Source organism: Taeniopygia guttata, chromosome 13, assembly GCF_048771995.1.
Source record: "Taeniopygia guttata chromosome 13, bTaeGut7.mat, whole genome shotgun sequence".
Classification (NCBI taxonomy): domain Eukaryota; kingdom Metazoa; phylum Chordata; class Aves; order Passeriformes; family Estrildidae; genus Taeniopygia; species Taeniopygia guttata.
Window position 1 is genome coordinate 4828376 of NC_133038.1, and position 24853 is coordinate 4853228.

The following is a 24853-nucleotide window of genomic DNA, read 5'->3' on the forward strand; positions in this document are numbered from 1 at the left end:
AGGGAATGATAAAGTATTTGCCCATTGAGCAGGAATGACTCAAAACCACCACCAGTCAATGCTGAGACGGTTCTCACCATTCCTTGAGGATGTGTTTCTTGGTAGAAATAGTGGAATGATGGGAATTGGGAGTAGTTTTGCCTAACAACTGAACAGTTCCCACGGACAAAGAGGAGCAGATTTTAGGCTGTTCTAACTCACCCACTCACTATTTTTCTTTGACCAGTGACTCAACATTAAGCTGTCTTCTTAAGAAAAGATGCTAGTATTCCATAATATAGACATTACCTACTCACTCTGGATTTTTTATGGGCAGGAAGAAAATCACATTTTAGAACTGTGCAGCATCTGATGTTTTTTGAAGCAGCTAGAGAAAGCCGGTCAACTCATTACCAGTCAGAGCATGGTAATGCAGGTATGATCACAACCTAAAATGCCTTGTTGCACAGCTCTCACCTGCCTGAAGGGAGTAGTGGATTTCAGCATTAGCTCCCTGGTCCTGATCAAGGGCTCTGACTTGTATCACCTCTGTGCCCACCACTGCTGAGTCCAGCACTTCTGCTTCATAATGGATGCTGCTGAACTGGGGAGGGTGAAGGTTGCAGCTGTCCACGTGGACGATGACTCGGACAAAGTTCCGCTTGATGGGGATCTCCTGGTCTCGTACCTGAATGGCAGAGAGAGAGCAGAACAGTCACACCCAGGGACAAGCCAGTCCTGCCTGCACCATCTTCCAAGTAACTCACCAGCACTCTTACAGCAGTGGGTGTTTTGCGATGGTACCAATCCCCTGGCTGGGAATGAGCCTGGAAGTTTCAGCACCAAAGCTCAGCCTTGAATTTGAAACCAAATATTAACTATTACACACTGTGTTTTCTTTTTTAAGAATCCAGTGGTCCTCCAAAGAAGGTGGTTAGAGGAATGCAGGCTGTTAACTACATTAAGCCACACAGTAAAGGTTAACACCCTGCTTTCCTCTTCGCTATTGTTCCAGACAAATCCTCCCTCAAAGACTAGAACCACTTTTAATTTCTCCAGTGACCCATATATCCTGGCCAAACCGGTGTACTCAGCAGGGCTTGGTTAGGACTCACCATCACTGTGAGGGTGTGCTGAGGCATGGGCTGGGAACTGAAGCCTTCTGCTGTTGTGAGGACTCCGTTGCCTGGATCCAACTGGAAAAGTCTTGTGCTTTTGGGGTCCACACTGCCATGGATAGTGTAGATCAGCCCCTTTCCTTTGTCCTTGTCTGTTGCACTGACTCGAAGGATTTCTCTCCCTGAGGGGGTATCTTCAGGAACCCTCACCTCATAATGGCTCTGAAGAAACTGGGGACGGTGCTGGTTGATGTCAATCACGTGGATAAATGCCTGTGGGGGAGATGGCACAGTGAGGGCAGCGACTGGACATGCAGCCGTGTAAAATCTCAGCTACCAATCCTTCTTGGGCGTTGACACACTCTGAGTGCCATAACCATCACAGTTTTCCAACTCTTGGAGCTTTGCCATCTGTGATGACCGGGAGCCCTTTTGCCCTTCATCCCAAGGAACACCTGCTGTGCCTCCCCCTTTTGTGTTTTTCAGTTTGTTTCCTCTCCTTTTTCAAAACCTCTCCAGTCTGGCAAGGCATTCAGAGTGAACGTGCCTGCACTTGGCACACGGGGGAACAGTCACAGCCTGCCATGGAAAGCAGCAGTGGCTCAGCCGTGGTGCCAGCTTTGCTGCTGGCTGGTGCCTACACAGCAACCCCCATTATTTCCTCAACAGAAAGCTGACAGAAGGGCATGTTTGATAAAAGAAGGGAGGGGCTGGCCTATCTCAAGACCAGCAAGTGTGTGGAGAAGCAAAATTTCTGTTTTACCCTTTTTAGCCAAGTTTTCCTCTCTGCATTTAACAGCACACACTGGGAATCCTGAATCCTGCTAGGGAAATCACTGCTTTCTCCTGTGTGGTCTCCTACCCTGTCTGTCCTGACCCTCCTACTGATGTTCCTCCTGCATCTTAGGAAGCCCCAACCAAGTGTAATAATTTACTTCCTTTAGCAAACCTGAGCATGCCATGGGGATTTTACATGAGCAGGTTTCTTGACATCTGCTAGCGGCCTTGAGTGCCAAAATAAATGCAGGGATGAGATGCAAGATGGCAGGGAATGCACACTAGGCAAGGTGGGGCTTTGTTTGTTTGTTTGGAACTTGAAGACAGTTGAGACATGTGGCCATCCATTAGCATCACGTTTCACAGGAACGGTGGAGTTCCTCACTCATCATCCCCCACAGTGAATTTCCCATGATAAGCATTACTGACAGGTGACTCACATCCTAGTTCTTCCTGTGCATTGAGAGCTGGATTTTTGGCTGCTTCTTATGTGTGGAGAGAATGACTAGTGAAAGATCATGTCTTGAACACCGCTCCTTGGTGTAGGTAAAAATGGGCAAAATCTCATCACTTTAGCTGGGGCTCAGGGACATGCCTGAGAGTGAACTGCCTCCTTTTACCAGCACTTACTTTGTATGTGGCAACTCAGAGCACACAGCAACTCTGCAGTTGCCCCACTCACTCCCTGGGCCTGACCTCACCTCTTGCAGATGGATTTGTGCTGGCTGTACCTGGGCTAGCATATCTCAGGAACACCCCTTGACATGAGAACACGGACCCCAGCCTGACCTAACCATGTACACACTTTCCTTAAGATGTTGTTCCAGATGTGCTGTAACTCAGCCTGAGTAGCTGAGACCAAGTTGAGGTCTGAGTGTGTGAAATGCCACCCCAGCTTGGCTGGTGGTATAGATGTGTCCTTGTGTGCTGCCTGGGATCAACAGGAAACACCCAAGCTTTCCTAGACCAGCTGTGTTTCCAACAACATAAAAACAATCTTAGCTTGGTATAATCTGTGTACTGGAGGATCCTCCATTACACTGTCACTGTGTAGTGGAGGATCACAGTGTAAGGAGATTCCTGTGCCTGGCACCTGATACAGAGCTCAGCAGACTCAGAGGGAAGGTTCTCTCTGGCATATGCTCCCTCTCAAGAGGGTCTCCACTAAAGAAAAAAAACATTACCTGGGTTTTGATTGTACTGGACCCATCAGTGACTTCTACTGTGAGGTTATAGCTTGACTTCTTCCTCGCATCCAGGGGTCTTGCAATGACCATGCTGCCTGTACTCTTTTCAATGTCAAAATCCATGTCATCATCACCACCTGGGACATGGGGAGACAGAAAAGGGAAACAGGAGGGCAGTTACAGTCAGCTGCACTGGGGATAGTGCCACGGGTAAGGTTTCTCCCAAATCTGAAAACTCAAAACAACATTTGATGTGCACAGGAGATTGGGAGGACAAAGCAAAGCTGGACAAAGGGATAGTCACAGATGGTGACAGGAGGAGGAGGAGAGAAGGGGAAAAGATGCACTTATGCATGTGATGTCCTGGATAGATTGGGAACAGGCCCATTTGAGCATCGATTATTTGCACACGGTTTCCAGCCATGCACCATCACTGGCTTAGCATGGACCAGGGACCTGCTGGGTACAACACGGCTCTTGCTGGCTTCTGATTCAAGGTCACACTGTGGGCATATCAGCACTGCTCCTCGCCACCATGGCTGGGAGCCTGTGAGCTACCTGAATTCCCAACACTCCAACAGTTGGGGAGGCAGACGGTGCTTCCAGGGTGAGCAGAGCCTGTTGCCTCCAACCCAGATGGCTGAGAACTGCCAGGAACAGCAGGCCTGAGCAGCTCAGCAGCAGAAGGCTGTCCCTCACCCTACTGCTGCTCAGCCCTGGCATGGCAGCTCCTTTCTCATGCCTCGCTTGCTGGGGCCAGTTGGGCCCTTCTTGCACATTAAACCCTGCAAAGATGCTCTGAGATATGGAGAAGCTGAAACAGTTTTCTGTAATTTATCTCATCTCTCAAGTTCTTCCTTCCTGGCTACTGGATGCTCTGGATTCCGCTTTATTCTATTACCAGCTGGTAAAATCTTTGCTGGTTGTAAAATGACAAATCTTCCCCTGCTGGAGGAATGCAGTGCTCACCAGCCATCTGGACCACTGCTCTCCTGCTGGGAAGGAGACAGAAAGAAGCAGAGACAGAGGGAGAGACACCCATGGATGCCCTTCCTGAGGAAAGAGAGAAGAGCTCCGTATGCACAATGCCAAATGGAAAGAAGAAGCCCAGAAAAGGAAAGAGATGAAGAACAATGTTGCTTTGCCAGGGTTTTTGCAGACTCCATCAATCCCAGTGACACAGTGATCGTGGTCTGGGAAAGGTGAAGCTTTGAGTGAGGTGCTGAAGGCTCCTGGATCTCTGCATCACCCGCTGCTTGCCAGCTATCATTATGTTTTCCTTCCCTTGCAGGGAAAATAAAATCCTGTCCTTTTCCACCAGGATAGAAACCAAGACAGCCTTCAGCATCACTTGGAACTCTAGGAACTGGGAAAGATGAGGTCAAGCAGTGCTCCAGCACTCAGCAAGGAAATGATGGGATAACATTCAGAGCAATACACCGTTAATTCTGCAGACCCAAGCAGACACTACTAATGCCAGATAAACTTTGCATTGATATTGTCTTGCTCCTTGTAGTGTTGTATCTCTTGTTGGTTAATTGTATTTATACACCATTATCCTTGCCTAAAACAGTACGGGGAAAAACTATTCACTTGTCCAATTAAGGCTTTGTCTGACAAGGGCAGGCCCTGCAGGCAGTACCAGGGAAAGGCTGTGCAAGGTAGATTGGGTCACCACTTCAAAACATCAAATTACATGAGCACAATTGGCCCTTGTTGGTAGGACAAGTTCTGCACATGCTGCCTGGAGAGTCCCCTGGGGTGACAGCCCACGTCCCCTCTGAATCCTGTATCTTAAAGGAGGTCCTGGAGTTCAACATTCCATGTCTAAATCACCCCTGGGATGTGGTGAGGAGGAAGGGAGAGCCCCACAAGTCAGGGCAGACCAGGTCTTTGAGGAATGCTTCCTTCTCAGCTCCCTGCTCAAGACTCAGCATGGAGGGAGACACGGGGGGTATCTGTAACACTCAGCCACACACCTGGATCCTTGCAGGCAGTTTTAACAAAACCAACAGTGTCACTTGACTCCCAGAAGGAGCTGGCACTGGCATGCCCTGCCTTTCGTGCGACATCGGAGAACACCTCAAACACAGGCAAGTTCCAGACTGTCATTAAAAAAGTGTGTTGGGTAATTGCACTTGGCACCAGAGGCCTTGGATGGGCAGCTTTGTCTAATGGCTGTTTAAACCTCCTCATGCCTGTGAGAAAGCTCTCCCTGTAGCTCACCTACAGCTAAAGCAAACAACTTCATTAGCTCAGGCATGCGAGTGCTGAAAGCCAAGGGAGCCAGAGCAAATGTTCACAGACACTGCTGCCCTGCTCTGATTTCTGTGTCTCACCTGTGATGTTAAACCACACTTGGCTGGGGCCCATCTCGATGCTGATCACCCCCACCATGTGGTTCACAGGATCCGTTTCCATCACGGCGAAGTTGAAGTGGGGTTCATCAAACGCCAGTGGCTCTGAGGAAGGGCCGGGCCGGGTGACCCAGCTGATGTGAAGCCTCACGTGGGAGGAGAGCGGGGGGCTGCCGCCGTCCGTGGCCTTGACCTGCAGAGGAAGGCACGTGCACTCAGGGAGAAAGCTGAGTTAGCTCATGGGAGCTCCATGGAAATCTCCTCCCACTCACCAGGAGTTTCAGCTCCCTGTGTGCCCAAAATCCCATGAAACAGATCCTGAGCCAGTGGCCCATGCTCTGCTGCTTCCAAGGCAGAGCCATGCAACCCAAATTCCCCTTTACTGCCAAGTAAATCTGCCAAGCTCTATCTGTAGCAGAGACCTGTATCACAAGCCTTTTTGCAAGGACCCACAGCTTGTGGGAAGGCTTTGAACCCAAGTCCAAGCTCCATGGCCTGATCAGAATGCCACACAGAAGTGTGATGGAACCCAAAGACTGTTCAGGTTTGGGTCCACATCCATATGGGATCATGGATCACTGTATTCCTCTCTGAAGGTAGGTTGGACAGCTAATTTTAAATTTATTGTCCATTCTTAATAGCTTCCTACCTTCTGCATTTCCTACCATTCCCTCCCACTTTCTCTCCCTCTTAACACATTTGCCTTATTCAAGCTCTCCTCCTCTCCACTGCTGCATTTTCTCCATCTCTTTCCTTTTATCTCTTCTGTTTCTGAACCCTTTTCTCTCTTTCCCTTTCCACCTGTCTCTTCCCATCAGCTCTTTGTGCTTCCCTCTCCTCTCACCGTGAGTATGTTGTATTCAGAGGCAGGAAAAGCTTTCCTGGAGAAGACTGTGCCAGTTGTGGGGTTGATGGTGAAGATGCCCTCCTCCTCCTCCTCGATGGTGTAGGTGATCTGGCTGTTCTGGCCCTGGTCTCGGTCGGAAGCGATCAGCCTGTAGACCGGCAGCGGCGTCTCCGAGGCCTCTCTCTCGGGGAGCTGCACCATGAACAGCTTGTGGGGGAAACTGGGAGGGCTGTCGTTGGCATCCAGGACTTGGATCACGACTCTGCTGCTGGACTTCAGGGCTGGCTCTCCGTTGTCAGAGACAGCCACCTGTCAGCAAGCAAAGGGAGCAGGTGACAGCGCTCTGAGGTGTGTGACCTAGAGTGTGACTAGCCCTGGTGCGCAAGGACTCAGCTACGGGGGTTTTGTGTGGGTCTGCATTTGTACCCCAACATTTTCAAAGGCACTGCTCCTCTCTGCAGGGCAAAGCCTGGTGGCTGTTGCTGGCAGTGTGCAGGGCCTGTCCATGCACAGGGAGGTGAGTTTGCAGGGCTCCTGCCTGCAGCTGCTCTGGGCAGTGGATCAGGCTGGTCGTTAGAGAGCACACATCTGAAAACATCTGCACTGCAATGGCTTGGCAAGGTACCAGCCATCCTCACCCTGCCCTGCCTGTGCACGCTCCCAGCATGTTGCACTGCAGAGAGAAATGACAGACTTTGATAGACTCAAAAACTCCAGATCCCTCTGATGGGAATACTCATAGCAATATCTGATACCATGAGATAAACAAGGGTGGACTTCTCTGGCTTGTTCTTTTCCCCATAATGTATAAACTATCCTGCTAGAGGACAGTTCCAGTCCTGTTCCTGCATTCCCACAGCTTCCAGAACAGAACTTTTGCTCCAGTCCTCAGCAAGAAAATACTAAACCCTGCAGTACTGCTGCAGCTGTCTCTTGGGTTAACACACACCATTTAATTAAGTTTCCCAGCAGTTGGGAGCTGATGGGATGAGATTCTTTCTCTGTGCTCCAACTTGCAAGGAAAGCCCTTTGAGGACTTAATACACTTGTAGGTAAATAAAGCTAATTACAATCATCATTACCCACCTCTAGGATATGTTCAGCCTTGTATTCTCGATCCAGCTGCCGTGAAGTCGTGGAAATCAGACCTGCCAAGAAAGAAACCCTTTGAGCTCCAAGACTCAGCATGCAAGAAAAGCCAGGGCTCATCAGATCCCTGAATACTCAAGATCAGCCTGCCCACCTGTCCTGTTTCAGGTTCCCTTTGTGATCAGAGGAGAAAGACAGATACCCCCAGAGGGTAACCCACCCCCTCCCAGCGTGAACCCCTCCGTGGAGGTGTTGCTGCTGCTCTCTGATCACAGACACCACGGAGGAGGGGCAACACCTACCAGATGCCTGCATCAGTTGAGGGTTGGCAAGGCATTAGGTGAGAAAAGCTGCAGGACCACGAAAACAAAACTTTTCTTATGCCTCTAAGTAAGAAACATTGTGCATGTGCTGGCACAAGTCTGGCCTCTTAACAAGTCTCCCAACAAGTCTCTACTCCTGTTTTCCCTCTGCTGAACCGTGCTCTTTGTAATTTACAGTGTTTTGACAAAAGTTTGTCTTCTGTCTTGGGAAATACCCTGTACTCAACTGCCTGAATAAATGCATTCAGGCTAAAAATAAGGTACACAGTCAAAAATAATGTTGGTATATTATTTAAGCCTTGATGATACACAGGGTGAGTCCTCCAACAATTGCAAGATTTTAGGGATTTCTGAAAAATACACAGTAGTTTAACCACAGGGAATGGGGTTGGATGCAGGAGTGAAGAATTGTGGCTATAATAAATTAAGGTTGAAACAAAATCATCATAATTCCCCTTTCTGGCCTATCAATGACTAAGCTGAGTAGATGCAAGTGTGGAAAGGATGGAGTTGAGGCTTCTGTTTCTATGTCTGGTTTCATAACAGTTCTTGCTGAGTCCCTTGACTTTTCATTTCTGGGGAAAAGCAGCTCCAGATTATTTTACAACTGCTTTACAAACAATGGAAATCGTATATGTAATATTCAACCTCCTGAAAGTCATCAAGGCTGACACACGTGGGTGTTTTTGTCCACTCCCAGTTGCCAAGGTCTCTCTCTTCCCTGTGAAGGGAAGTTCTGTGTCTTCACACCAACGAAAGGCAGGGTGAATTTCCTGAGCACAGCAAGCAGTGACACAGGCTCATGCTACCCCAGGAAATGCTTTGCACAGGATGCCACGTGCATGTGCAGTGGTGTGAGCACATGCATTTGTGCACCCTAAAAAACTTGTACATCCCAGCTGCATGGACCCATCTCAACTCTCATTTCTGGTGCAAAACCAGACAGCTGCAATTAATAGTATTGTCTTCTGTTGTACCATACATTTTGTGAGTGTCTGTCTGAGCATGACAGGCAGGAGAAAATTTCAGATGACTGCAGGAAACACAAGGCAGCTGAAGGAGGGACCAGCTGCTTGGAACGTGACAGACTCTTGCTCACCATTTCCACTTGTTCTCTGAGGTTATTCACATTTGGCAGCCATGGTACTAAACATTTATTTGATGCCTTTACAATCATAAATCAACACTCCTTAATGTGTTATGACAGGATGGCTTGAAATAGTCTGTTTGCATGTCTGTCATAGTGCGTTTTTTTCTCTCCCTAGTCATCCTCTTAACATCCAAGCAGGTGAAGAGGACTCAGCAGAGAGCCCAGTGGCTGAGGAACTTTTAAATCTTTCCCAGGTTAGTGAGAGGCTGTATGGCTCCATTAGCAGCAAAACTCATGGAAATGCTCTCCTGATGGGGGCCTGGAGAAGGAACTACAGCAGCAGCTCACTGAGATCTCTGATGTTCCTGTCCTCACTACCAATAGGTTGGCTACTGAGCCCAGAACTCCAGCTACTTCAGAGAATCCTTCATAATTTTGGCCTAAAAAGCCCACAGAACATATAGATATTGAAAACAGACACCCATGTGCACACTGGGGATGTTTCTGGTTTATCAGATTACAAAATCCAGCTGCAGCAGACTAACACCTTGTTTGTACTGAATTACTGTACGCCAGCTGAGGGAAGGGAACGTAACCACTCTGAAGTAGCTATCTGGATTTGCTTGGCCACACCCTGAAATTCTTCCTATGACTCAATGAAAAAAATGAAAGAAAGCAGGATCACAGCTCAGCTTTCTAGTGCTGGAGGACTGTAGTGAAGGCAGATGAACTGGAATTTAATGACACTCTTGAATGCCTGTACCACCGAGGATGCTCCTGTATCTCCTGGGGAGTAAGAGCTGACTGCTCTCTGTCACATAACCTGTGCTGTATCCCAGCTGCGAGTCTCACCAGATGGAATTTTTTTGGTTTATCTTCACATCTGCCGAGCACAAGGCAAAGGGTTGGCTTCTCCTCCTGACCCCAGGCAAACTCTGTCCCTTACTCCGTGCCCAACCGTGGCTCCTGGTTCCCCTCTGTGGAGCCAGTTACCACTCTGCCCTGGGATCTGAAAGGCCTTGTGGTTAATTAATTAGGGTTAATCAGCCTAATTCCCGTTTGGAGCCGTGGTGCTGGGCGGTGCTGAGATGCACAAACTGACAGCAGTGTTCACACGGCCACGGAGCACCCGAGCTGGGGAGATGGACACTGCACACGGCTCCTGAGAGAAGCTGGCTGGAATTAATGCACATTTTCATTTCTTGCTGCTTGGTCATACACCCTGTGAGGCCAGAGGGCTAAAATGGAAGTGGAAGCTGTTATTAAAGGGGAACTGCCATCAGCTTTTGTGGCCTGGGGACACAGTTCCTCGGTTCTTTCTGCTGTCCCCTACAAGGCCTGGGAAGTGCAGGCTTAGTTTTAAAGAGTGTTTTGTGTGTGCATGTGCATGTGTGTGAGTTATCAGTACCCTGCCCTGCTCCAAAACCCCATCCAGCCTGTCCCATGGGACATGAGATGGAGTTGAGTGGGTGTCCTTTATTTGTGTTCTTGCATGAGGCTCTGATGGTTTCTGCTGAATCCTATGGAGACTGAACAACACTGTCAAAGGTCTTAATTGCACCTGGCCAATTAGCCAGGCTCTGCATCCAGGTGAAGGTCCAAGAACAATGCTTTCTGCTGCCTGCATGCAGGCAGGCAAAGACTGTGCTCCAGCAGCCTGTCCACACACAGCAATGAGAAAGGATTGTCTGCCTCTCTCCTGCCTGCTGCTGCAAAGGGCAGAGAGGAAGGCTGGTCATGTTGGAACAGGAGCAGCGAAATTACCAGGCCATTGTTGTCAGGGAACAAAAAATAATAACTTCTGCTGGCAAGAACAGGGCTGGGGTGGAGGTTGCTGGCCTCCTGCCCTTGCTGCAGGGGGGAGAATCTAAGATAGTTAAAATAGCCAGAATAGGTTTGCAGGCAGTGAGGCTTTCACAAGAGCTTGAGAAGGGAAGAGGTTGTCCTCCTAAAACCATCTTTCTCCTATCTCACTCCTGCTTCCATTTAACCTTCTTTTCCTTCTCCTCCTAGCACCCCATCTCTTGTTCTGACCCCACTGTGCACTAATCCATGCTCAGCTGTGTGTTATGTTGATTTTGGGGATCAGCCATGCAACCATCCCTCGGGCCTAAAGAGCAGGGTGTCCTTCCTTGTAGGGAAATCCTTCCTTGCAGGGAACCACAGGCATCCTGAGGAAGCCAAAGGACACTGTCACAGCAGAAGAAACACCAGAAGAACAAGCACTAGATAGGAGCTGGAGACAAATAATCCAAAGTAAAAGGATTCTCCAAACAGCCTTTCAGCAGGGCGAAAGGCTTCACCCTGACTCTTATTGCTACAGCCTCCCAGTTCCTCCTGTTCCTGGTCTGGACTCAAACCCCTTCACATCAAATTCTGAACAAAACAAGCTGAAAACTTTTCCAGCAGAATACCCCAAATCCTCCTATCTGCCCATCTCTCTGTGTAGATATCCATCCCTGTCTCCCACAAACACTGCTCCACACCAGCTGCCAGGCTGGGCTGGAGAGATTCCATGGCCCATGGCACAGAGCTTTCATCTCGGTGCACAGTTTTGTTCCCTCTTCTCATTAGACTTTCACGTATTTTCCCCTTTTTCTCCACCCTCTTTACAGAACTGAGAGGTTGAAGATCTTAGAGCCTTTCTGTGGGGTTTGGGAGTGCTGGAGAGACCCAGGACAGTTATCATGGCTGTTCCTGGCTCCCCTGCAAGGCCTCAGGAGAAGTCAAGGGGCCTTTCTGGTTATGTCTCCACTGGCCAATCCACCCCATGTCAAAGTACTGAATCAAACACACAACCAGGAACCAAATTAGGTTACTTGCAATAGTGTGTCACTCTGCCCTAAATGATTATCCAGGGCTATTTTGCAGGGTTATTCTGTGTGTAGATACACCTGTTGTAGCAGCACATCAGGACCTTAATTCCTGTTAAAGACACGGGATGAGAATGAGCTTCCTCCTCCTCCTCCTCCTCCTCCTCCTCTCCCTTTGCCACTACCACAAACGTCCTACCTAGGAAAGACCCAGACTGGCCTCTGGTCCTCTTGTGTCCTGGCTCATTTCAGTGCCAGTGTGACTTATTTGTCTGTCCTTTGATGACAATGAGCATGTGGGATAGGTGAAAAGGAGATGTCTTGATCACAGTCTTCTGCCCTGCAGTGGGATAACCCTTTTTTTTTTTTTTTTAATACAATCCTGCACTAATGGGAATGACATCAGCTCATCTTCCAGTGCTGCACTACCAAGTTGAGACCAAAGATTATTGTTTTATTCTACTTAATGGAGCAACTAGCCTGCAAAATGAAAATACTACTGGTTTTCCAAAAGGCTGCCTAGGGCTCTGAACAAGCTGTGATATTCCTTCTGGCAGCAGAAGCAAATCAGTTCTCTTCAGATACTGCAAACATGAGGGCATAACTGCTCAGTTTATACCAATGTTCACAGGTAATTATAGATTCTTTTGGGTGACATGCAAGTGAAATAATGGATAATTGAATCCTCATCAGGCTTGGAAGCAGGACCTTAAACAACCTCCAAGCTGAGGATTTAAAGAAGAGACCTCCAGCAACTGTCCAAGAGATAAGATCAGCCCATGGGCTTCTTTCAGAACTGACAAACTTATCACTCTTCTCATGCAAATCACCTGAGAATAGGGAGAGATGGAGATTACTCATAACTGAGCGCTTTTTTTGTCAAAGATGGCAATTAATGGGTTGGCTCAGAGGTGAGGCGTCTCATTAGCAAACATTTGGATTTTGCCAGAGTCACTCATTTTGCTATGGAACATGACAGCCTTGGATTGTGACTTTGCACTCAAATGGGGCTGAAAGCTTTGCCTGCAGCATAAAGGCTGAATTTCCTACAGGGTGCATGGCTGCTCAGCTGAAGAGGGGAGCCAGCTTGATGTCCTGACAGCCATCCTGCTCCACATCCCATCAAAAAGGCAGTGGTTTTATGCAAAAGGGCTTCTGAAGGAACATTTCTGGAGAACCCTGCATTGTGCAAGCTGTCCTGGGGCTGGGTTGTGCACGGCTGTTTGGATTATGTGGGAAAGTTGAATGCAGAGCCATGTCCTGACCAGGCTAAAAAGCTTCTGGCAGCACAGACAGCTACAGCTGTGGGCAGCAGTGGTCACAGTTAGCTGACATCTCCAGGTGCATTTATACAGTGCCATGTAAATACATCCTGTGAGGTTCTTGTGACAAAAAGATTTTAATATTTCATAATAATAATTTCTTTCTTCCATTCCCCTCCTAGCCAGCTGTAGAGCACTGCCAGAGAACCACTACACCACTGGTAACACACAACTGAGAGCAGCTCCAGCCTTTTCCAATACATCCAGCTCCTCATCTGAGAGCAAGCTTCCATCCCGCTGCAGTAGCTGAACCGCTTTTATCATCTCCAGGAGATCAAAGTCATGCAATTAATCCTCTCCCATACTCAGGCTCTGTGCCCTCCCTTCCCTCTTCTCCCAGGAGCTGATGGCATGAAGGGCTCGGCACAGCTTTCCCTGCCAGACTGGCCCAATGTCAGCTCTGCCGGGATAGTTTGAGGAAGCTGTTTACACAAAACATCGGCAGGTTTTTGATGGCTCTGCAAGATCTGGTAAATAATCCTCAGATGAAAGATATAGTCTAGGAAGATGGCAGAAGAGGCTTACTACACTTACTACATTAATAGTGCTGGAGAATGGGTGGAGCCTTTAAGTGCAGTGGAATTCGTTTTTGTTAATCCTGCCTGGGTCTGTGTCAGGAACAGTCACCTCCAGAAAGGGGTTCCCGGGCTCAGGCTGTGCAACAGTTGTTTATAAGGGGGAAGATTAAAAGCAACTATTTAGGGCTTTGAAAGCAGCATATTTGTGTCATTCTAAGAGCCACCTGGATGCAAATCACAGCCCTCAGGTTGAGGGTTTCAATCCTTAGACTCCCTGCAGAGCGTATTTGGAGACTGGGACCTTTGCTGCAGCATAAAAGTGTGACAAAGGCAGCTGTGTGGACTGTTTATACTGAATATGTAACATCCTCTGGGCACTTGGAAAGCTTCAAAAACAGATGCTGGGCTGGGTCAATCTTACCTGTACTGAGGTTAATGGTGAAGAGTCCTTGAGGATTCCCAGTTAGGATGTGAAAAGTCAGTTTTCCCTCTGAGCTGGAGTCTGGATCGAAGGCATCAAGCTGAAGGACTGATGTGTTTGGTGGGGAATTCTCCATCACAGAGGCATAGAAGACAGGTCTGGACATCTGAGGTGGGTTGTCGTTGGTATCAGTGACTTCAATATAAATTTCAGTCACAGAAGACAGAGGAATTGTTCCCAGATCAAGGGCCAGCACAGTCAGCCAGTAGTGAGATGTTCCCTCTCGGTCGAGCGATCCTATGGTCCGTATGGTGCCTAGGAAAAGGACAGGGAATGTTTGTGAGGGATTTAAGGAACTCAGACTGCTTAGTCCTTGATGACAGAGCAGTTTCAAGTTTGCTTCTGCTCTTTGATGCACACACAACTCTCACACGTACCTTGTGTGGCTGTGAGATTGTGTGAGGGGCTTGTTTCTGCTGAGGTTAATTTTTGGTACACAGGTGATAGAGAAGACCTTGGTATTTTGGGGGAGGACTGATTTGCCGTTATTTTAAGGAGAAGAACCCCTGCTTGCTCCTACCCAGATCTAGGGGTAAATTAGTAAATCCCTGCACAATCAAGAAAGGCTTGAATGCATAGAACATTGTAATCAGCCAGGCCAAGCACAGCAGGCAGTTTAAGCCTTCAAGGCGCACTACTAAATCAAGATGTCCTTACCTGTGTCCTTTTCGATGTGGAAGACAGACAGGCCAGTGCCTTCTCGGAGGAAATACTGAACCTCTCCATCTTTGCCCCTGTCGATGTCCTTGGCTGTGACCATCATCACCGAGGTGCCCTTAGGGCTGTTCTCCTGCACCCAGCCTTTGAAGATAAAGGAGGCAAAGCGCGGTGGGTTCAAATTCTCGTTGACATCAATGACGTTGACTTCCAGGTGGCAGAGGGAAGAGCGAGAGAAGGGCTTCCCACCGTCACTGACCTGCACGGTTAGATTGTAAGAGTCCCTCTTCTCATAATCCAGCTCCTTCTCCAAGCGGAGTGCCCCGGTCAGCTTATCCACATGAAACATCATCTCCTCATTGTTAATGAGGCTGTACCTCACCTCCCCCCCAGAGCCAGCATCAGGGTCAAAAGCTTCCAGAAACAGGAGAATGGTCCCCACGGGCAGGTCTTCGGGGACCTTCACACTGTTGAGGGCTGGGAGGCACTGAGGGGTGTTGTCATTTACATCCTCCAGAGTCACAATGAGGTCTGTAACAGAGAACAGCTGGAAGCCTGTTTTGGGCTGGTCCCTAGCTTCTATTTTCAGCACATAGCAAGGCCACAATTCTCTGTCTAGAGCACCTGTAACTGTCACTTCTCCAGTGACACCGTTAATGGCAAACTTGTCCGTGGGGGTTAAAAGGGAGTATTTTACTCTCCCATTGTCATCTGTATCAGCATCTTCTGCTTTCAGTTGAGCTATTGTTGTCCCTGCTGCTACATGTTCTGGTATTGCCACCCAATAGGCAGCTTGAGTGAATTTAGGAGTATTATCATTGGTATCCAACACGTTCACAGCCAGTAGTTTCCAAGATGATTTTTGCGGTGTGCCAAGGTCATACACAGTAATGTTGAGAATGTAGAAGCTGGTTTGTTCATGATCTAAAGGAGAAAGGACTTGAAGGAGACCCCGTTCCAGGTCAATTGTAAAGCAGCTGTCATCATTTCCATCTGAGATGACATAAACCAATTTTCCACTGAAACCAGTGTCAGGATCAGTGGCTGAAAGGTCAGCAATAGTTGAGTTGATGGGAACAGTCTCTATGATATCAATGGATCGTGGAAAGCTGTCATCAAACTTAGGAGCGTTATGGTTTATAAGGTGCAAGTTCAGAGATGTTTCATCATCCTGCCCATGGCCTTGAGACTGAGACTCGATGGAGTGTATGATGGTTTCTGTCAGTTGTTTCAAGACTCCTGTTTCCTCACACTGCATTTTGACCGGGAGACCTTGGCTGACCACAGTGATGTTTACAGATGTTGGCAAAGCATAGTTCTCTCCATCTGTTGCAGTTATTTTCAAAGAGTAGAAAAGTGGCTGTTCAGAAGGAAGATCTCGCAGAGATATTCTAAGGGATATTACTCCAGAGATGGGATTCAGTTCAAAATGCTGTAACTCGTTGCCAGACTTGATTTCGTATTTGATATGCTGCAGCTCATCACTGTCGATTGCAGAGACCGTGGCCACAGGGCTCCCAACTGGAAAGTCCCGTGGGATGGTGCCACTGCAGCTCGCCTTCTCAAACACAGGAGCGTTGTCATTGACATTGCTCAGTGTGAGGGAGACGTACACCTCAGTCTCATGTCGGAAGGGTGAGCCCCAGTCTGACGCCCACACTCGCAGGTGGTACCATCTCTGCATCAGCTCGTAGTCCATCGACTTGGAGGTGAAAATGACACCAGAATAGGGGTCAATGACAAACGGAACTGATTTCTGGTTGGCTATGCTGTAGGTGACAAAGCCATTGTCTCCTTTATCTTCATCTGTAGCCCTTACTGTTAAGACACTGGTACCAGGAGGAACATTTTCATCAAAGGCCCCATGGTAAGAAGACTGAGTAAAACTTGGAGCATGATTGTTGCAGTCAATGATGTCAACGATAACAGTCGTGGATGTGTGACTGTTACTGCTTGTAACTTCAAGCTCAAAACTAGACTGCTCATGGAAGTTCATTGCTCTGACTGTAGTTATCAGTCCAGTGTAAGGATTGATCTTAAAGCTTGTGCTGTCAGGAGTAGGTCTCAAAATGTATTTAAGATTTGGGACGACTGGTGTGATCTTCACCATAACAACTTGGCTTCCAGCTGGGGAAAATTCACTGAGCTGGACCCGGTACACTTCTTTCTCAAACCTGGCAGAAACATACTTGGAGGGAGGTATGTGGACAACTCTGACAGGAGAGAACAGTGGTGGCTTGCTCTTGTCCTTGGCTTGCACACTGAGGTTGAAACCAAATGGGTAAAGTAACCAGTTTATCTCTTTGTTTGACACAATCATGAACTCAGTGCTCCCAAAGTACGATTTGATGGCTTTGAAATGTCTTCCCGGATCTCCATCCACAAACTCAACCGAATCAACCCCTGCTTCTGAGTCACCACTTTCTACGGAAAGAGTTGCATAGATAAAGTCTTCGTCTGAGTCAGGTGATGTCACCTTCACCGAGGAGATAGAGGGGGGTTTCCTGGCAGATGGCTCCACTTGGATGGTGAGACTAGCCAAGTTCCCAAAGCCATTCCCCTCCGTGATCTTTCTCATTCTGTCCACAGCCAAAACCTGCAGGTTATGCCTGCCTCGATGGGTGCTGTTCAGCCTGCCTGTGACCATAACTGCCCCTGTGGTGGGGTGCACAGTGAACAGGTTGGACTTGGTGCTGAGGGCATAGTAGAACTCAGCGTTCTGGCCCGCGTCAGCGTCAGTGGCACTGAGCGTGCTGATCACTGTTTTCAGAGGAGTGTCTTCTCTGATGGACACTTTGTAGGAGGGCGGTGAAAAGAGAGGTTTCAAATCATTTCTGTCCAGAATATGGATCAAGACTTTGGCCCAGGCTTCGTAGGCAAGGGTGCTCTCTGTGGCCTTGATTATTAACATGTAACTGTCTTTGACCTCACGGTTTAAAAGTGCTGTGTTGCTGCTCCTGGTTCTTATTCTCAAGAAGCAGAAATCCCCGATCACGTGCTCCTCTGTTTTAAACAGACCGCTGCTGTCCCCAGAAGCTATTCTGTACCTGATGTCCCACTCAGGGACTCTCTTGTAAATACCCATTTTGACGTAGCTCTCCACGTAGGTCTTGGGGGCTGAATTCTCATAGATGGTGGCATTGTAGAAGAAGTGGGTGAAGTGCAGAGGGGAAGTGTTGCTCTTCTCACAGCTGGCCTTGTGGACCACACAATGCATCAGGAAAACAGCAACACTCAGGAAGTGACTCCTGATGGAGACTTCCATGGTGCGGTGTCTCCTTGAGCCCTGCAGGTGTCAAAGGAAGAACGTTGGTAATTTTCATTAAGGTCAGCGTGTTACAGAAAAGTCTGCAAGGGCTCAGCCTCACCTCCCTGCTCTGTCTGCCCTGATCTTTACTGATACAATTATTAGCTCAACTCTTCTTCCCTCTGTCCCAGCGAGGGATCTGTCCTCCCACATCCCTAGGCTGGCTCAGATTTCTTCTATTTCTCTGCTTCAGTTTCTGCTTTCGTAGAGGGCAAAATGTGCTAAGTCATGCAAGATGCTCTTATCAGGCTGACTTGCTACTCTGTGAACAATCTTGCCCACCCTTCATTCTGCTTTCTTCTAAATCAAACAGTATATTTACACTCTCCATCCCCCTCAATCCAAACTCCCTCTTGTTTTGTTTCTCCAGCCTACCTTCTCCATCTTAACTTCTCTCTCCACTGAAGTTTCCAAAAAGTATCTTCAAAAGTCAAAATGCAAACTGATTTATGTTCCTCTCTGTGGCTGTCTTCCCTTTTCTCTCCTTGTGCAACAGGATGTGCTGTCCTTCCCTAGCACATGACGGGGAACACGTGCCACGTTGTAAAATCTCTTTCTGAATGTGCAGCTTCACTATGTGGCCCTTCCAACAGCCTTCTCTCACTTTCTAGTCGAGCTCTGCCTCAATTACCTCCAAGTTCTAATTCACAGGGCTGACCCTGCTGCCTCCTCCGTGCTGACTGAAGGAGCAGGTTTCCAGCAAGACACTTTGCCCATGTCACCCTCAGCCCTTGAGTAATCTCTCTGGTTGCTGCCTTCTCATGGCAAAGCCCCAGGGTCAGGATTCCTGCAGAGGATCTGCTGTCCATGACCACCCGCCATCAGCTTCCTTCTCCAACAGCTCCCCAGCAGCTGCGGCTCCACGGTTTATCTCTGTGAACAAGGTGCACCAAAGAGCTGGGGAGCACACATGTGATTAACAGGGATGTAACTTTATTAGGGAGCTTTGCAGAGCTTGTTAAAGGATCAAGGCCTGTTCTTTTCAAAAGCTAAGTGCATGCTGCTGTGTGTGCAGTTCGGGGTTGAAACCAGGGATAAGCTAAATATAGGTGCATATATTTCCCCCAGATATCCCAGGAGATCTTTATCTAGAACTGTTTCTTCCTGTTTTAAATTTAAATTATATATCAAGTACCTGCCAGTCATTTGGCACATTCCTAATTTAAACAGGGAAGACTTGTTTTTCCAGACACTTTTTCAAGACTCATCTCTTTAAGAACCAGAACTAGTTCAATTTGTAACTCAAGTTGAATGTTAGAAACCAATTGTTAGATCCCAACTAACAGTATGTGTCATATTCTCTCACTGAGTTATCTAATTACTGATGAATACAAAGCTGTAAATTTCATATTTGCTTCAAATCCTTTTCTCCTTGGTAAAGAGAAGCCAACCATCCAAAAACTTCTATGTAGTCACTCCTTTTTGAAACAAATGGTCTGAAGCTGAAGTCAAGCTGCCAGAAGTAGAGAGAAATCAACACAATTCAGTTTTGACAAAATTCAGCCTCATTTTTTTATACCATCATTTCACTTCTAGGAAACACAACATAGTCCCAAATGTACTCCAAATTGAAGAAAAACTTGGAGGGCAGGCATGGGTGACCCAGAAAGGCATGTAGCTCCTTCTGAGAAGTAGGAAACCATGTTCTTAAAAGCTCTGCTTGCTGCTTGTTACTTAACAGCTCTTCAGAGCTGAGCAGCATGTAGGGACTTGCCTAGAGCTACTCCCTTCCAGCACTTTCAACTGCTGAACCTGGCGAGGAGACGTCGGCAGGCTGCGCACGCGTGGCTGCAGCGCTGGGAGCAGGGGAATCCACACACCCAGAGTGCAGCAAGAGAGCAGAATAAACCAGCAACCAAACCAGAGCTGTTCCACCAACAGCAGACTTAATGAATCTGATCGCTTTGTATCTGGGCTAATTGACTTTTTAATTGAATTGTACTCAAACGGCAATGTGAACTCATCTCTCATAAGACATCAGAGAAGCCACAAAGCAGAGACGTTATGAACTCCACAACCACAAGAAAAGCTGGATCCAGAGCACATGCCTTCCTGGGCACCAGCAATTCTATATGGGAGGATAACCTTGAGCAAGGAGTGGGTTTTCTGGCATTTAACAAGATGCAAGTTTTCGTCTGAATCTCTCCTGGAATGTACTTAACCTCTCTCTTCCCTGTATATTTCCTGACATCTAAGAAGGGCTTCACTTAACATTACTGCTTTTCCCCTCTGCATTAGCAGGGTTTTACTCCTCTGTCCAGAGAATTATTTTTCAAAACCTGTTGTGACCTTGATATTTCTTAGAGCTTTGCTCTCAATTACAAGCTGGACTGAAAGCAATCAATGGCTTCAGCAGTTATTATAAGGGATGGAGAGTGACTACACATCAGGGCCATGAGGCAGAAGCCTCATTTCCTCTGGAAATGATCTGAAACTTTGAAAGACACAGTCAAAACTTGGGGAGAATTGTCTAGGAGGCATCTACATCACCATCGACTTTTCAAGAGTTTCTCTTTCTGTCAGGACCATGCTCAGTTGAACAGTGTCACAGAGAGTCTGTGTCCCCTGACAGCAACTTCCCATCCCCTGTGACCTGCAGCCTGCAGTTTCTCCTTTAGTAAGCTGCACTGGAAAGCAATGATGCTCTGAGGGTCTTGTTTCTCTTTCTCCAGCATGGTTTTTGTGCAATTTGAAGTGTGATAGATCTCTCAGGAGATGACTGTGCTGTCCCTGATCTGTCTTCTGCTTCTGGAATCATTTATGTCACAGTCACAATGAAAAACTACCCAGAAGTAGGACTGGGACATTTCCAAGGGCCACGGTGAAGCTTAACAGCAAAATGGGGGACTCTCTTCAGTGCTCTGAAGAGAGGGGAAATCTGGTAAATTGGCTCAGCTCCAGAGAAAATTCTGCTGGGACTGACCCTGGAAGATGACAGCAATGAACCAGCAGAAAAGAGGGGGTGTTCTATGACTTTTGTTCCATGGGTTGAAAGCTGTACATAGCATGAAACCAGCAAAAAAAGTCAATTTACTGGCCCTTATTCCCAAATGCAGGCGGCTACCAAGGAGGAGCAGCACTGCCAAGCTCAGGGGTCCTTGCCATGAATTTCAAGGATCTCCAGCTGGAAACTGGGCAAAACCAAACAGATTTTTCATCCAGATTAAGAGAACCATTCCTCTGATTTTTCTAAGCTGTGCTACCCCATGTCCTTGTGCTGACAGTAATTAGTGCACAATCCATGGGACCTGTGGCAAGGACCAAACACATTTCAGGGCTGCCAGATCAGCTGCAAGCATTTAACACTTGAACACCCTGACTTGCCTCTGGTCTCTTCACCTCATGGGACCATTTATTTCTGCTCCTGAGAGTTCTCCACTTCTCTCTTTGGTGGCCTGCTGGTGCTGGCTGCACATGGGGAGACAGCAGCGCTGGAGGAAGCCAGGGTGGGATGGAGTGTGGAAGGCAGGGCACGCTCCCGACTGAGGGAAATACCAGGGCATCATTATGTGGTGATTCAGCCTCCTTTCCTAATCACCAGGCGAGGATCAGAGAGCCTCGGGGGGGCTTCGCCCTCAGCCCTGTAGATGCAAACTCCAGCAAAGCCAGTAAACAGCCGGTGTATCTCTAATCAGAGCCTGAGCGCGCGTCTAAATTTAACATCCAAATTGTGAACCTCTGTCAAAGACATGCCCAAATCTGTCGGCTTGAAATGAGGGAACAAACACAGCGCTGAGATTCAAAGGGTGTGCGTGGGGAGACCATGGAGATGGTGACTGGGGGGGATTGGTGCAGGAAAAGGCTATTCTGGCCAGCTGGGGTGAGAGGCTGGGGCATGGCCAGGGGGTTCTCTGGGGGCCCTCCCAGGGGTCTCCTGCAAGCTGTGGGCTGCTGTGTTTGTTGGCCATATCGCAGAAAAGTGCTGTAGCCTGCCAGGAAGCAGGTGTGGCCCCAGCCCCATCTTTTGATTCCCTTCAAGAGGAGCATTTAAAAGCAATAAAAACCCAAAACACAAAACAAAGCGTGTGCTGAGTGCACCCATAGCAGCATTCCCCTCATGAGCTGTGGTGGGGGCTTGGCCCAAGGTTTTGAGATCAGAAGCTTAAAGAAAAATCATCAATTTCATTGGGAAATAAGGACAACTGTTCCCTTACTACTCTTTTGCCACCATGTATCCCAAGTTCTCTTTCTTCCTCTTGTTTTCTTCCCTCACCTCTCTCCATTTTCTCTCCCTTTTTCCCTCAATACAAGGAGCAGCCTATTCCCCAGGATAAGGACCAAGCAAAATCACCCCCAAACACATCAACTTCTTTGTCAGAGGCTGCAAGAACAGAGAAAGACAGGAGATGAGACTGGCTGTTCAAGTAATTAGTTTAACGATGCATTTCAATGGGCATTGTGAAACAGAGACAGCGAGCAAAGGGAGCAATCCTGTAAGATGGTGAGTACAAGGTTTTGGGGAGGTAACAGGAGATGGGACACTGCTCTCCTGGCTTAGTGGAGCAGATGGGGTCCAGCTACAGAGGGGGCAATATCCTTACAGCTGCTTTCCAAATAGGACCAACCAGAAAGCAGTCCCTGGGTTTCAGTGTGGCAGAGTCACAGAGTTAAATGGACACTGTGAAATGTTTTGATTCCCAATCCTGAAATAGCCTTTGTTCACCCTGCAGGGAGGTTGTGCTGCTTGGCTCATGCTTGCCCTCTCCTCTGCCACAGTGATTTTGGTGGGAATTGGATCCTTTTCCATTTGGGGAGCTCCCTGATGGCTGCTCACAGTCACCCAGCTGGGTTTGACTTCTCTGTGGAGATGGGTATCTTTCAAACTGTCTTCCTGGACTTTGAAAAAAAAAAAAAAACCCAAACAAAACCATCCCATCCTCGGAGATCCTGCTCCTGCCTTTGGTTGTGCAGCCTCTGCTTGGTTTCACAGTGCAGCAGGAGAAACACATCCTGGAGGTACTACACAAAGCCAGAAAACTAATGAAAAGAGCCCCTGAAGTTACAGTCTTTCCTTCTTCAATGTATCTCGGGGTTTTCCAGCGCCTGTGGATGGTTTTGTAGGGCTGATGTTTGCAGAACTGCTTGCACCAGCCTGCTTGGGGGCTGTGTCAGTGTGGGTGCAGCTTTTTGCTGGACTTGCAGATTCCACCCAGGCACAGTTGGGCTGTTCCTTCCCCATCTCGACTTTCCAATCTCTGAATGGCTTGGACAGAGTTTTGGAAATTGTTTCCAGGTTGCTGGACAGCCTGGAGCAAGGTGGCTGATCATGTAGAACCTGGTGCATGTGCCTTTTATCACCAAGGGCTGTCCTTGCTCAGAGTGTCCCATGAAATGCTGTCAGGGCAGTGTGTGGCAGTGCCAGACCTGTGCCACAACCATTTCATGGCTGAGCTCTGTTCCTGGGGTAGAGGGGCTGTGTTCTGATGGGGTGGGCTGTACTGAGGCCTTCTCAGCTGCAGAGCCATGGAAAGCCGTGGGTTAACGAGTCTGATGCTGAGCAGTGACTCTTTCCTTGGCCTGCTCAGCATGGCAGGAGGTCACACACATCCCTGAGCAGAACAGGTACAGTGCTAAAGCACTACAGACGTTCCTTCAATCCCCTGCCAGCTGAACCAGGCAGATGCTTTAACCTGGGGGGTTTTGGTACCCCAAGAAACTTGGACTGGCAGCTCTATGGGGTGGTGGTGGAACAGGGACTCCCTTGAAGGAGTTTGGGGGAAGCCTGTGAGACACTGAGTTGTGTGGGGATGTCTAGGCCCCAGGCTGGGAGGGAGATCTAGCAGAGATAATCTATTTCTCTGTACTGCTGCAGGGCTTGGTGGAAATGCTTCATTGTGAGGCAGCCCTGCCTTCCCCAGGCCTGGTCTGCCATGGCCAGGGGACCTGCAGGGGTCCTGCCAGGACCACCATCCAGGGCTGGCAGTGGTGGGATGCTGTCCCTTGAGTGGTGCAAGACATGGATGAGTTGAACCAGAGGGGAGATGGCAGGATGGCTTTCCACATGGGAAGGACAGCTGGGAAGCATTTAGTTACTCTGACATCCAACTCCTCCTTCCCCCTTACAGCTGGATGCCTTTGCCACCTTTGTCACCGTGCCAGGTTCCACAGGCTGGATGCTCAGAGCCAGACTGGCTCTAAAGGCACCTTGCTCCATGACATCTCATTGTGGCTTCCTCCAGCCAGCCACTCACCCCCTTCCCCCGGGACATCCCACCCACTCCCCCATCCTTGGGGCTTTGGCTGAGCCCTGATGCTGCTTCTGCTGCCCCGGTGTGACCCTTCCCTGGAGCCAGCAGGTGCTGTGTGTCTTTGCCTCCAAGCCATCCTCTGTCCAAGGGCATCACCTGGTACGTGAAGCCAAAGGCCACCTTTCCACCTGCAATGTGCATTTCTGTCTGCTCTGTGAGGAACCCAGGGAGAGCTGGATTTTGTTCTGCTGCCAACACCTATGCCTGGCCCAGATAACATGTCACCTAGCTGAGGTGCCATTGCTGTAAGCTCATCTGTTAGGCACAGGACAACCTGAACATGCTTGAACTCTGTAGACTTGTGAGGGTCAATGATCTGTCTTGGCATTGCAGCATCATTCTAGAGCAAGAGTTAACTGAGCAGCTCCAGCACTATGGAGCCCTCAGTGAGGTCTGGGGGGTTGAGGGAACCCTGCAGGGCCAACTGCCTTGCTGCTGGCTCCTGCCCCGGGGCAAGTGTGACGTGAGGGAAGTGAACTTCCTTGTGCCAAGAGGGAAGCATCCTTATGCATGATTCCTAATCCCTTTCCTCTGCTCTCCCCAGTTATAGGAGCAAGGGGGTAAATCCTGCTTAGGACCCAAAAGCTGCAACTGCACAGATAACCAGTGGAGGTGTTGAGGGGTGGACAAAGACAGCAGCTATGACAGCCAGGAGAGAGCACATCCCACTGGTGTCTGTCATGGGAATGGGGTACCTGCTGCCTGGGACAAGAAACAGCCCTGGGGGCTGCAGGAGGGGC

The 24853-nt window shown here is 48.6% G+C and overlaps 1 protein-coding gene across 1 annotated transcript in view; it reads right to left on the reverse strand.

Moving 5' to 3' along the window:
• FAT2 (FAT atypical cadherin 2) overlaps nt 1–24853 on the reverse strand; it is a 56058-nt gene that overhangs the window by 26500 nt on the left and 4705 nt on the right. The window contains exons 2-9 of the mRNA XM_030283732.4: nt 14559–17844; nt 13842–14156; nt 7352–7413; nt 6263–6574; nt 5401–5611; nt 3059–3198; nt 1095–1370; nt 457–667 (exon numbers count right to left, since the gene is read on the reverse strand). Of these exons, the coding sequence (XP_030139592.4) occupies nt 457–667; nt 1095–1370; nt 3059–3198; nt 5401–5611; nt 6263–6574; nt 7352–7413; nt 13842–14156; nt 14559–17823 (4792 nt within the window). The 5' untranslated portion in view covers nt 17824–17844. The remainder of the gene's footprint in view (nt 1–456; nt 668–1094; nt 1371–3058; nt 3199–5400; nt 5612–6262; nt 6575–7351; nt 7414–13841; nt 14157–14558; nt 17845–24853) is intronic.